Here is an 11,803-nt window from a genome sequence, read left to right on the forward strand (position 1 = left end):
GCATCGCATAGCGACTGACTAATCCCATTTTGATCCAATAAGTGTGCATGTGCGTGTGTGTGTGTGTGTGTGTGTGTGAGGGAGAGAGAGAGAGAGAGGAGAAGGAGAGACAGAGAGAGAGGTGGGAGGGAGTGAGGAGAGGAGAGGAGGGAGGATTGATCCGCGTCTGTTAAAATCTTGTTCTGGTTTTTCTTGGAGTGAGGTCTGTGCCTGCCGACGCGCCTCTCCTGTGCAGCCCCCCTCAAGAAGAGCTTTTAATGGAAGGAAACCTTGGAATTTTTGAAACGGAGAAGGATCTGCATAATACCAGTGAAGTGGATAACAACGCAAGGCTGGGCTCTTCTTGCCTTCTCTCTTGCGTTTTCTCCTCTGGTGTCTGAATGAAACAGAGAGGCAGCTTTAAGGGGAAGAGAAATGGTGCAGGTTCTGGACTGGGAGTTGATCTGTCAGTGTGATTTGGGGTAAACACGTTTTCAGTGCGCCCGTTTTAACTTTTTATTTCTTGAGAAACTGGCGAGCTCGACTCCTCTCCTCTTGCACCGCGGTCCGTTTTTCTCGGAACGAAGAGACTTTCGTGCCCCCCCCCCCCCCTTCAGAGAAACTGCTTAAACTTTCTACGTTTAAAAAAATAAATAAAAAGATCAGATTGCATTTTCCCCCTTCAAACATTTTGGAGGTGATGTCATCGTGCTGTGTTTTGGCTGGTATTGTGTCGAGAGGGCGCAGGGAGGACTGCTGCAGCCAGGCGGCAACCAGCGGCTGAGGCGAGAGGGCAAGTCCGGAAAATCAGGTGCAAAGTGCGGCTGTCATTTCCTCGCTGTGTCGCGGGTGGCTGAGTCCGCCACCCAGTCACAGCTGTTCCCATCATCTCCAGCCACCCCTCCCTCCCTCGTCTTTCTTCCCCCCTTATTATCCCCTCCCATTCTCATTCAGCACTCTCCATATACCCCTCTGAGCTGGACCGCTCCGGGACCTTATCAACCTCTCTGTCGGACACTGTTGGTCGGTGTCACCTGAGCCACAGACCCGTTGAACCAGTGTGGGGGAGCAGACATGACCGAGGCCGCCTTTCATTACCCTGCGCCCGCAGAGCCCCCGTATCCAGCTCGCCGTTTGTTCCATCAGCCAGCCCAGGTAGCTCACCTCCAACAGCTCCTGACTCTGCTCTGCTGGGACTAAACCTGCCTGTCTGTGCCAGGACAAATACTCCACCGCTCTCTTTTATCATCTCACCTACTGCAGAATTCCTTTTGGAGACCAGAAGCTTGCTGTTGCCCTGAAACCTTACGCATTGGATTACGCACGCACCGCAGCTGTCCACAGCGCCAGTCTGAGGGTCAGCGAGGTCGATTGGAGTTGGTTATCTGTGACGCGCGAGCGCGCTTTCACCTGTTCCTCTCCTTGTCGGGGACGCGCAGCGTTTAAAGCCCTAACCTTGCCCCTTTGCTCCCCCGCCCACCCGTCTCTCCACCGGTCTGGACAGCTGTTAGAGGTTGCCCGGCGGTCACAGTGGCACACTTACCCTGGCCTCACACACCACCTTGCCCGCGCCCGCACACTTACCCACGCCGGGGGAACCGGGGCACACCGCCGCCGATGCCAACGGGAGTGTCCGCTGACTCTTTGACTCTGTACAACATCCAGCGGTTTCAAAACACACAGGGGAACTCTCCGGACTGTCGGACTGGCTCGGACCGAGCGAGGAGACTGTCTCTGGGCCAAGATTCATAGTGGAGGGGGGAAGCAATGTGGTCCCTTCTTTCCACGTTGACCGTCTTGTAAGTCACTTTTACCACTTCATCATGTAATAATCTTACCTATGCACTCAGGTCCTATATCGATCTTCAGTTGTTTAAACTAGTTTCATGACAGGCCCAGCTACAGATGAAGATGATGGAGAGGAAGGTTGCAGCGTCTAACGATTACATCACTCCTCATCAGTCCCCACAGAAAACATACCATGGAAGGCCCTGTTTTGATTGGCTGACAGTTCAAGGTCACTGGGTCAGAGTCAGGGCCATGTTACTCATAAAACCTGCCATAAACATCTCCATCACCATCTGTACTCACTTCAGGCATGGCCAAGCTGGCCTAGAGAAGGCCATTTTCCCATCGCCAAGAAAATGCTTTTTTTTCCTATTGAAAATATTTCAGAAGTTGAGTCAAATAACACCAGCTTTATCTAGTGGGATAGGAAAATGATAAAGTGCCAAGAGCAAATCTAAGGGAGGAGGATACAGACTCAGGGGGTTTGAGTTTGCCCATTCGAGGTGTGTCTTGTTAAAAGCCAAGGGATTTATTTTTCTTTCTTTGTGTCGGCTGTACTTCTCCCAGATGGCAGTCATCTCCAGATACTTCTCATTCCTCACACAACCTGGACAGGGTGTGTGCTGCTGCCGCTGCTGCTGCTGTTGGTGTCTGCCTGGCTTTCTCTCTCCGCCTGTGTCTCCCTCATACTCTCTCCACTTACTCCCCTAACTGCCTACATCTGTCTTCCTGTCTTGCCTATACCCCTTTTTCCACAGATACTTGCTCAGATAAAAAGTATGGATTAATAACTGATGAATGATGGCGCCCCTGGCAGTATCTGAGAGGGAGCAGTCTCACTGTTTAGTCTGCTGGTTTGAGTTTAGGTCTACCAGAGCCAATCATCTCTCCATTCATTTCCCTCTTGCCTATCAGTTTTACCACAGCCACTTTACTTCATCCACATGCTGTTTTACCAACTTGATTATAAGTTTTTAGCCAGTGAGAAAAGCCAAGGGCCTTTTGCCGCAAAAACCTGTTTCTGCTCTTCTCCTAAAGCCACAGCTGCATGTCGAGGTCTTCCTCATTTCTAACAATTCCTCCAGCATAAGCCCTATTACTGCTGATACCACTCACACACCCACTAGTCTAACCACTATTCTTCAACAAGGCCCACTGCTGAACATCTGAAACTCTTGCACTGTGCCGAAGCCCACCGCTCCAGTGTTGGCCTACCACGCTAACCACTGCTACACACAGCTGAAACCGCCGCTCTGTGCTGAGTCCCACCAGGCCGACCGCTCTCACTCCACACTGGTGCCCAGTCCTCGGTGCTGAGGCCTGCTAGTCTAGCCGCAGCCTCCATATGGTAGATCTGCTGGGACGCAGGTTTATGATGTCAGACCCTTGCTTGTTTTGGCAGCCAGCCAAAGCGCACCGGGCTTTCCCTCTCTCCATACCTCTTTCTGTCTTTACTCTCCCTGATTTTTACTCTGTGCTCTCTTATTCTCTCATTTTCTCATCCCTCCCCCACCCCCGGCTGATCCTGTCTCCCTCTTTCCTCTCTCCTTCTCTTTCTCTCTGTGGCTGGCATAATATGGAGTGTCTGTGGTTTTTGTGGGAGCGGGGGAATCCAGTGCTGAGGCACTTTTCCTGCAGTGTCCTCGGCGGCAGTGCAGCCGTGGTGTTTTAACAGCTGAGAGTCCTCACAATGCACAGGCACTCAGGTTTTTTCGGCTGCGCAGGCAAAATGTGAGGGCCAACACTTTACTGCGTTGCCCAGGATGTCTGCCTCTATTAGAAGGACTCAGGGGCCAACACACCAGCTATGGGAAAGAAATGTTGAGAAAGAGGAGGGAAAAGAGAAAGGAAACAAGAGGCTTGTGATGGTGTGTGTGTGTGTGTGCGTGTGCGTGTGTGTGTGTGTGTGTGTGTGTGTGTGTGTGTGTGTGTGTGTGTGTGTGTGTGTGTGTGTGTGTGTGTGTGTGTGTGTGTGTGTGTGTGTGTGTGTGTGTGTGTGTGTGTGTGTGTGAGTGAGTGAGTGAGTGAGACAGGAGGCAGTGACATGTGTTACGATGTGCGTGAGTTGAACCCCCTTCCTCTTCTTTCCCATTATTTATCTTTTTGTCTACTTCTCACGCCAGACCACACTCTGTGGTTACACTACTGTCTCTCATTTTGCCACTTTTTTCTTTCCTTCCTTCAAGATGTAACCGTAGTCTTTTTTGACCCTCTCTCTTCTGTCTTACATCTGTGCATCTGCCCATTCTCTCTGATTTTATCTCCCGACTCATTTATTCTCTGTCAGCCTTCTCTGGCTTCATCTCCCCTCTATTTATTCTTACATCACCTTTTTCTGTCCTGCTTTCTCCCTATCCCTTTGTGTACCTCTCAGCCTACCTCTCTCGCTATCTCCCTCTCTCAGCAGCGCGTATGTCTTTGCTTTGGCCCAGCTGTCAGCTGCCTGCTCCTCCTGTATACACACACACCCTGCACACATCTGCACATCTGTGTGCATGCCCATGACAGTGTGGAGGAGTCATCCTGCTAACCCCAAACATAAAGGAAGATGGGAGGCAGGGAACGATAGGAGAAAGGTAGAGTGGACAGAGAGGGAGAGATAAAGTAGAGGAGAGATTGAGGACAAAAAGTCAGAGAAAGACAGTGAAACAGAGAGAGAGAGAGAGAGAGAAGAGGCCTGCAGAGAGATACCAAAAGATGAGGTGGGAAAAGACAAAATTTGTACAATTGTTTTTCAGCCCACACACTTGGTTCTGAACTTCAACAAGTTTCAGCCACTAATTCAGAGCAGTTCAAGGACTGCCAGAGTAGATTTTGCGCAACAAAATCACTCCCTTGCTAAAGTTGTAAATAACACTTGATATATCCAAGGTCAAGGTCTAAACTTCAATTAAGCAATGTAATAAAGTGAGAAGAATTTTAATTTTAACTGTATCCAGCTGTTTAGATCATAAAAAATACAGAAAAGTTTTTTATTTTCATGTGGATAATGCACATGAATACTGATTGCTACATCACTGTGATTACTCCTCACCAATTGATTCCTCCATAAATCATCTTTCCACACATTTTGGTAGCTCATGTTCTCACTTATTCATAGCATCTCTAAATGAAACCGCAGTCCACTGCGCTCCAAAGCCACATCACAGCCCAGTGTACACCTGTAGTCCAGCCCAGCTGTGTACATACACAGGGCAGCCAAATAAGCCAGCCGTTTCCCTTAGATGTCCAAACCAAAACATGTTCTAGTTGTCTCGGCATGTTTGCCATTTTGCCATGGTCCAATCAGGTCATTTGGAGGCCAGATTTTGGTGTGGCGAAAGTCATGAACGGGTCAGAAAGTGGGTTTGGACAGAGGGCTGGTAGCGTTACTATAAACAGTGCTGTGGGTGTTGTCTGTCTGCCGATCCCTGGACATCTGCCTGTCTGTATGTCAAGTCGCTATGCCAGCCGCACAAGCAGCAGTATGAGTAATCACACAATGAGGAAAAGAGATGTTGAACAGAAAGAATGGCAGAGAAGAAAGAGATGGAAACAATGGTGTCAAGCCTGACTCTTTCAGAATTCAATGTTGCTTACATATTTCTAAACTCATCTGTTTCTACTTTTTCCAGATGTATCCAGATGTTGCTGGTGATGTGCAATCCATTACAGGTTAGAGTCTGTATTCATGACAAAGAGTGATTGTAAGATAAGTTGTATATTCATAGTACATGCAGTTTTTCAAGCCTGTTCATGACTCTCAATATCTCTGTGTGCGTTTCAACCTCTGGGTGTGTTTTTGCGTGTGTTCCCAGCAGGTACTTGGTGTGGATGGAGTCAACTTCAGTGTGCATGTGGAGAACCAGACACAGGTGCGAGACACCATGAGTCGGCGACACCACCGGGTCTACCAGCTCTACAGCCGCACCAGCGGCAAACATGTCCAGGTGCTGGGGCGCAGAATCAGCGCCCGAGGAGAAGATGGAGACAAATATGGTAAGACACACACACACACACACACACACACACACACAGTAGAACACAGGCAAACACTTTGGTGAATGTGAGTGTATGTACACTGAGAGAGATGCTTACTTGATCACACATGCAGGCTCACACAATCTAACGGCTGCAAGTACAAAGACTTAAAGGTTGACCAAGTGCACGCATGAGCGGATACAGAATGCAACTGTGCAGGCACACTCACAAAAGCACACATACATGCCTCCCCAGGCACTGGCAGAGGGGCAGTGGAGCCTGTCTTGGGAGTACAAAGACCTCATCGACTGGCTGCTGACTCAATGATTCACAAGAGAGTAAAAGAAAGAGAGAGAGACGGAGAGAAAGAGAAGGTGTTAGTGGGGGGAAAAAGTGTGAGTTAGAGGGAGAAGCCTAGCAGGTAGAGTGCTGGACCGAGTGTTAGAAACTCATCTCCTTCATCGATCCCTCCATTGATTTCTCATCCTCCCCGTTGTCTCCTCTTGATTTAAAACAGCAGGCTTCCTCTCCCTCCCCTCTCTCCATCCTCTAACACTCCTTCTGTCCATCCCCCTCCCCCACCCCCTCCTCTCCACCTTCTCCGTCTGTAATGATGTCTAACCCATTCTTAAACCAAACACAGAATCAATGGGTAGAAGAAAGCCAAGCCATAAAGCTGGAGTTCATATTTCTGTATGCGCTCCAGCGGTGGCTTTTGTTGCAAATCCATTTACAAACATGTCAGGGTGCTCTTCACGGCATTTCAACACATAGTTGGGATCATAGATGCCAAAGCCTGTCTGATTTTTTTGACAAATAACACTCGAAAAAGATGAAAAACCCACCTAAAACTGACCAGCTATGGCAATGCAGTATTACACAGGGCAACCACGAGCAGAGACAGAAGAAATAAACTACAGAAGGGGCGGGTGCATGAAGGTATAACCATGAAGCGGAAGAGCAGAAGGGAGATGAGAGGAGAGTTGGGGGGAGAGAGAGGAAGAGGGCAAGAGGGAGGGAGGTATTGATTTCTCTTGACCCCTTTGTTGACTAAGGTCATGTAGGAACCATTTTAGGGATTTATTTTTAAACAGGCACAAGCGCTGTCTGAAGATGTATAGTTAGTGAAGCAGGATTGCCTGGAAGGATGAACATGCATGCACCCACACACACACACAAGTGCACGCGGACATACGCACACATGAACGTACTTTAAAACAGTATCGCAAGCACTCAGTCTGAGTGTTCTCCCGCTCCTCTCTGCCCACCATGCTCCATCTACTCTCAGCTGTTATCTTTTTTACGAGGCCGATTTGTGGTCAGCGGCTTCACATCCATGTGTGTGACCGGGCTTATCGGACAACCATCTGTCCAAAAAGGGACATTTACATCTGTCTGTGATTTTTCTACACATTTAACAGCAACTATAAATCCTAACACTGTGATTCAACGTGAATGCCTTGTCTGGTTTAAAAGCCAAATCTGATTTAATGATGGCTGGTAATCTGTGCAATTCGTGTCACACAAATCAAACATTAGTGTTGTGTTAGTGTGGTTAATTTTGAAAAAGTTATGCTTGAATGTTGCGACTAAATGATGTCTAAATTTTGGTTACCCTAATCTCCCTACCCCTGATATTTGTGTGGCCCAGCCTTATAAACAAGTGAAGTTCTTAAAACACAACACACTGTATTTTCTCCATTGCCTTTGGCTCTAATGTCTGTCTGTCTCTCTGTCTGTCCCTTCACAAGCCCAGCTCGTAGTGGAGGCCGATACCTTTGGTAGCCAGGTGAGAATCCGGGGCAAAGAAACCAATTTCTACCTGTGCATGAACCGCCGCGGAAAGCTGGTAGGAAAGGTGAGACTTCTTATTTCTAGAGACATGTTTATCAGAAACATCCTTTTATCTGACATTTTCCTGACCAGCCTCTCTTTTTTTCTCCCAATGTGTGAATATGTATGTGTGTGTGTGGGTACCTCTGGTTTCTCTGCTCTCTCAGAAGGCCAGTAATCGAAGCGCCGACTGCGTCTTTGTGGAAAAGGTTCTGGAAAACCACTACACAGCTCTGATGTCGGCGCGTTACACGGGCTGGTATGTGGGCTTCACTAAAAGAGGGCGTCCTCGCCGTGGCCCACATACACTCCCCAACCAGCAGGACGTGCACTTCATGAAGCGCTTCCCCCCCGGAGAGCAGCCTGACCTCACCACCCCCTTCCGCTTCACCACCGTCAGCAAACGGGGCAAGAGGGTGCGCGCTACTGGGCCCCGCTAGTAGTGGCTAACGCTAGCATCCACTGTCTTGTCATCCAAAGCCTTGACCTGATCCTGCCAATGGCTAACCCAGTCATCTCTTCTGTCACACACAACTGAACACCTCCCTTTGTTGGGACAAACATTGACCAGAAACTGGATGAATCATTCATGGGGTTTAGCTTTACACCTACTAATTTGCCACTACAGCCCCATAGTTATTGATCATTCCTCTCAGTTTCAGTTCCCGTACTGGACCAACTGGACCATTAATGGTCCATGGCTGGAAGCTCTATGGACCGGGTCTGCTTCCCTTCATTGGCCAGAAATACTGACAGGGAACCTGAAGGGTAGCCCGCTTCCCAGGCTCTACAAAGGCCTTTATTCCCCCACCACGAAAACCACAAGGCCTTCGTGTCTCCTGTTCTGGACCAGCTAGACACTGTCAAATACAGGATTACAACTGGACCATGCAGAGAGAACAAGGGTGGAAAAGACTGACTGAACAAGAGAGTGGGTGCTTAGCCTACGGATAAAGGGAAAACAGGAAGGAGAAGACAGGAAAATGGCGGAGTGGACAAAGGGATAGATTGATCTGCACAGATCAAGTGGACCAATAATGGACTGTTGACATGTGACGCACTTAGTTGTCTCACTGCTAAATTGGTGGGAACCTGTGAGACTGTTGGAAGTATGGAAGAATGGATGACAAGAGGATGAATGAGGGAATGACAGAGTGAGTGACTTACTGAATAAATTCATGTTTGTAAGAGGAAGACGAGGAAATGTATGTAAGAGCGTGTGTGCGTGCTTGTGTGTGTGAGTGAGTGCACCAACAACCATGAGTGAAGCTGGATCACGAGGAACTCTGGAAAGGGACCATGCAGTCCCTGCATGAACCCGTGACAACTCACTGCAGGGACTGAAGCTTTAGGAACTGGAATGTATAAAAACCAAGCTGCACCAAATACAGCCAGCCAATCACAGCAAACCAAACCAACAACCAACCAAAGACAACTGGAGACCTTCTTCATGACTCCCCCCCACCCACCCCCACAGACACAACACCCTCAGCTTATAGGTGCAGAGGGTGACGAGCGCAGGGACGAGCACGGCGGGGAAGGTGCCTTCTCTATTAGCATTGCTATAGAAACGACCCAGGGGATGATGCTCCCGTGTGATACCGTGGATACAGAGTGCTGCTACCAGGACATTCAGTGGAACAAACCAAAGTCTCATGCATACACACAGGAGAAAAAATATTAAAGGGAACAATTTATTGAAAGTTATATATATTATATATATATAAAAGAAGACAGAAACCCTAAATAAGCAATCTTACTATGATGGTTACTATAATTATTATGATAAAATTATTTCATTTATTTATTTCAGCTCTGTGTGCAGCAGTCTTTCTTGACTCAGTAAACCTTACAGAAACATTTCCTGTGTCTCCAAGCGTCTTTTAACTGCTTCTTTACACACTCCCCTCCCTCAACAAGCCGATGGTAGAAAGAGATTCAAGGTCACAGTCGTTTCAGATGTGGTCGGCTGGCTTTAGCGCTCAATTATTTGATGGACAAAAAATTGACAGGCAACAGTTAATCTTTGATAATGAATAGTAGTAAAAAAACAATTAAAAAAAAGCCCAACATTTGCTTGTTCCAGCTACTGTATTGTGAAGATTTGATGGTTTTCACAGTTTTATATTATTCTGAACTGAATATCTTTTGGTTCTGGAATATTGGTTAAAGAAAACAAGCAATCCAAAGATATCACTCTGGACTAGGCATTAGGGTTGGGCATTATTATGATATATACCATGATGCAATATAAGTTTGGCCATCATTAGAGAGTGCACCTTACAATGAACAATGCTTTGAATCAGTGAGCAGGACTGATTAATGGCTAAATTTAATTTGTAGAATTTTTGCATCAATGTATCTTCATTTTTGAGGTATTTAATTCGCTGGATTGACCAAAAACAGACATTGCCCTCTTTTTATTTAATCCATAAACAACTTCACACTTGAACCTTTCCTTATTGCCCATTCCTAATAGGCATTTTTCACATTTATTTTGGCATTTTATAGATAAAAAGACAAATTTAAAAAATTGCTCATGAAAATTACTTAGTTGCAGCCATAGCTGGCTTCAAAGTTATTAGAAAACTACATAACAGATTTGAAAATGTTCTCTGGGCAAGTATCAAGGACCGCTAGCAGACTGTCATATGAGAGTGACTCTGAAGCTGTGAAATTCTGTATTGCCACAACAATTCATCGTACAAAACTGGGAAAAGTTCTGTGACCAGCAGATTTGTAATAGAGACAAGGTGCAAGCACTTAAAGGCCACAGAGGAATGGATTCTCAAGTTTTTATAGTTCTTGTTGGTTTGGCTTGAAGCAGCCACTGAAGCTTGAATCACAGATATTAAATTACATGACAAATACAAATCTAAGGTGAACCAGCTTCACTCAGGAACCCCTTGAAGCTGCCTAAAAAAACTGTTGAGCCCCAACTGTTGTGCAAAGATCAACAGTCAGCTCCACATTATAAAGTTTAGCCATGATTATGCAGCATGGAGGGTCAGACAGAACAGTGGAAGGGAAACATGCAGTAGTTAGATAGAGTTTCATAGCTGCTTCTCCTCTCATCTATCCTGCTCTTATCCCCCCATCCCTCCCCTTCCTTCCCTATCCTAGCGGGAGGTCACTGAAGAGATGTCGCTGCCAAATGACCCAAACATGCCGGCAGACACAAACAGCTGACTCAGGGGGAAAAAAAGGGTTGTACCAGAGGATTCCTATTGCAAGGCAGCAGGAATCTGTGCTGGAGGGGGGGTGGTATAAAGGGGAGACAGTGGGGTGGGAGGGAAATGGGGTGTGGGGGTGGGATAAAGAAGACCGAGTAGGGGGTGGCGGTGGTGGGGTGAGTTGCTCATTTCTGGAACGTTGCTCCAGTTCCACTCGGGACTGATGGAAATATCCCGCGTAGCCAAACCCAGAGTGGAAGGTGTATGGTAATCATGTCGGGGAAGGAATGCCAAATATGTGCGTGAGAACGGTACTGTGACCTGAGAGCTGCAGGAATTATGGGCCAAAATCCCACAGACCCAGAGGAAGCACACACACCCATATCCAACACATACACACATCATATACTAATGGTGCTCCACCAAGCACAAATCCATCCCACGTAACTTATTCCCAGAATTTGAAACATTCTACTATAGTGAACTAAACCCAGAAATGTCGAAAACCAACCCCAGCAGGCCAACTCCCCTCCTTCTCCTGGCTGAGAGAATTCACGCTGTACAATAACCAGGCAGACGCATTAGAGAGCTCAAATTCGCTCACAAGAGATTTGCTATAACTGCACCACTTTAAGCATTTTAAAAATACACTTCTCCTTCATGGTTATGGGGTTTACGAGACTGAGTATGTGATCTGCTGTAACAGGTTGTTTAGACTCCAAACTTGGCTTCCACACAGTCAGAGCCCAAGTCTCACAAACAAATTACACTGCAGGAGATGGCTGAGTTTATGCTCCCACCTGGTGGCCATTATTAATACAGTTGCCACACAATACAGTTAAACCAACATTTGCTTCTTGTTAAATGACTTTAAGCCAGTATGAACTGTAAAAAGTAAGAAAGTGAGTTGTAACACATATAAAATGTGGTTATGAGTGAAACAAAGTTGACTTTAATATTGTGACTTAGTGGAAGCAAACTGGCCTTCAGTTATTTTACTTTATACAACTTTTGACTGTCACATTACCAAAGAACTCTGCATACTGTCAAACACTTGCACTCATTTTATT

General features: G+C 46.8%; 1 protein-coding gene across 2 annotated transcripts; it reads left to right on the forward strand.

Moving 5' to 3' along the window:
- Window positions 1–899: 899 nt before the first annotated feature.
- On the forward strand, window positions 900–9,320 carry fgf18a (fibroblast growth factor 18a). 2 transcript variants are annotated; one of them, XM_040119082.1, is made up of 5 exons: window positions 900–1,778; window positions 5,382–5,421; window positions 5,565–5,745; window positions 7,479–7,585; window positions 7,728–9,320. In XM_040119082.1, the coding sequence occupies exons 1-5, from the start codon at window positions 1,747–1,749 to the stop codon at window positions 7,998–8,000; spliced, it is 633 nt and encodes a 210-aa protein (XP_039975016.1). In that variant the 5' UTR covers window positions 900–1,746; the 3' UTR covers window positions 8,001–9,320. The 2 variants fall into 2 exon arrangements, with proteins under 2 accessions (XP_039975016.1, XP_039975017.1); XM_040119083.1 differs by having other exon boundaries at window positions 5,568–5,745.
- The last annotated feature ends 2,483 nt before the right edge of the window (window positions 9,321–11,803 follow it).

The sequence above is a fragment of the Xiphias gladius genome, chromosome 23, assembly GCF_016859285.1.
Source record: "Xiphias gladius isolate SHS-SW01 ecotype Sanya breed wild chromosome 23, ASM1685928v1, whole genome shotgun sequence".
Classification (NCBI taxonomy): Eukaryota; Metazoa; Chordata; class Actinopteri; order Istiophoriformes; family Xiphiidae; genus Xiphias; species Xiphias gladius.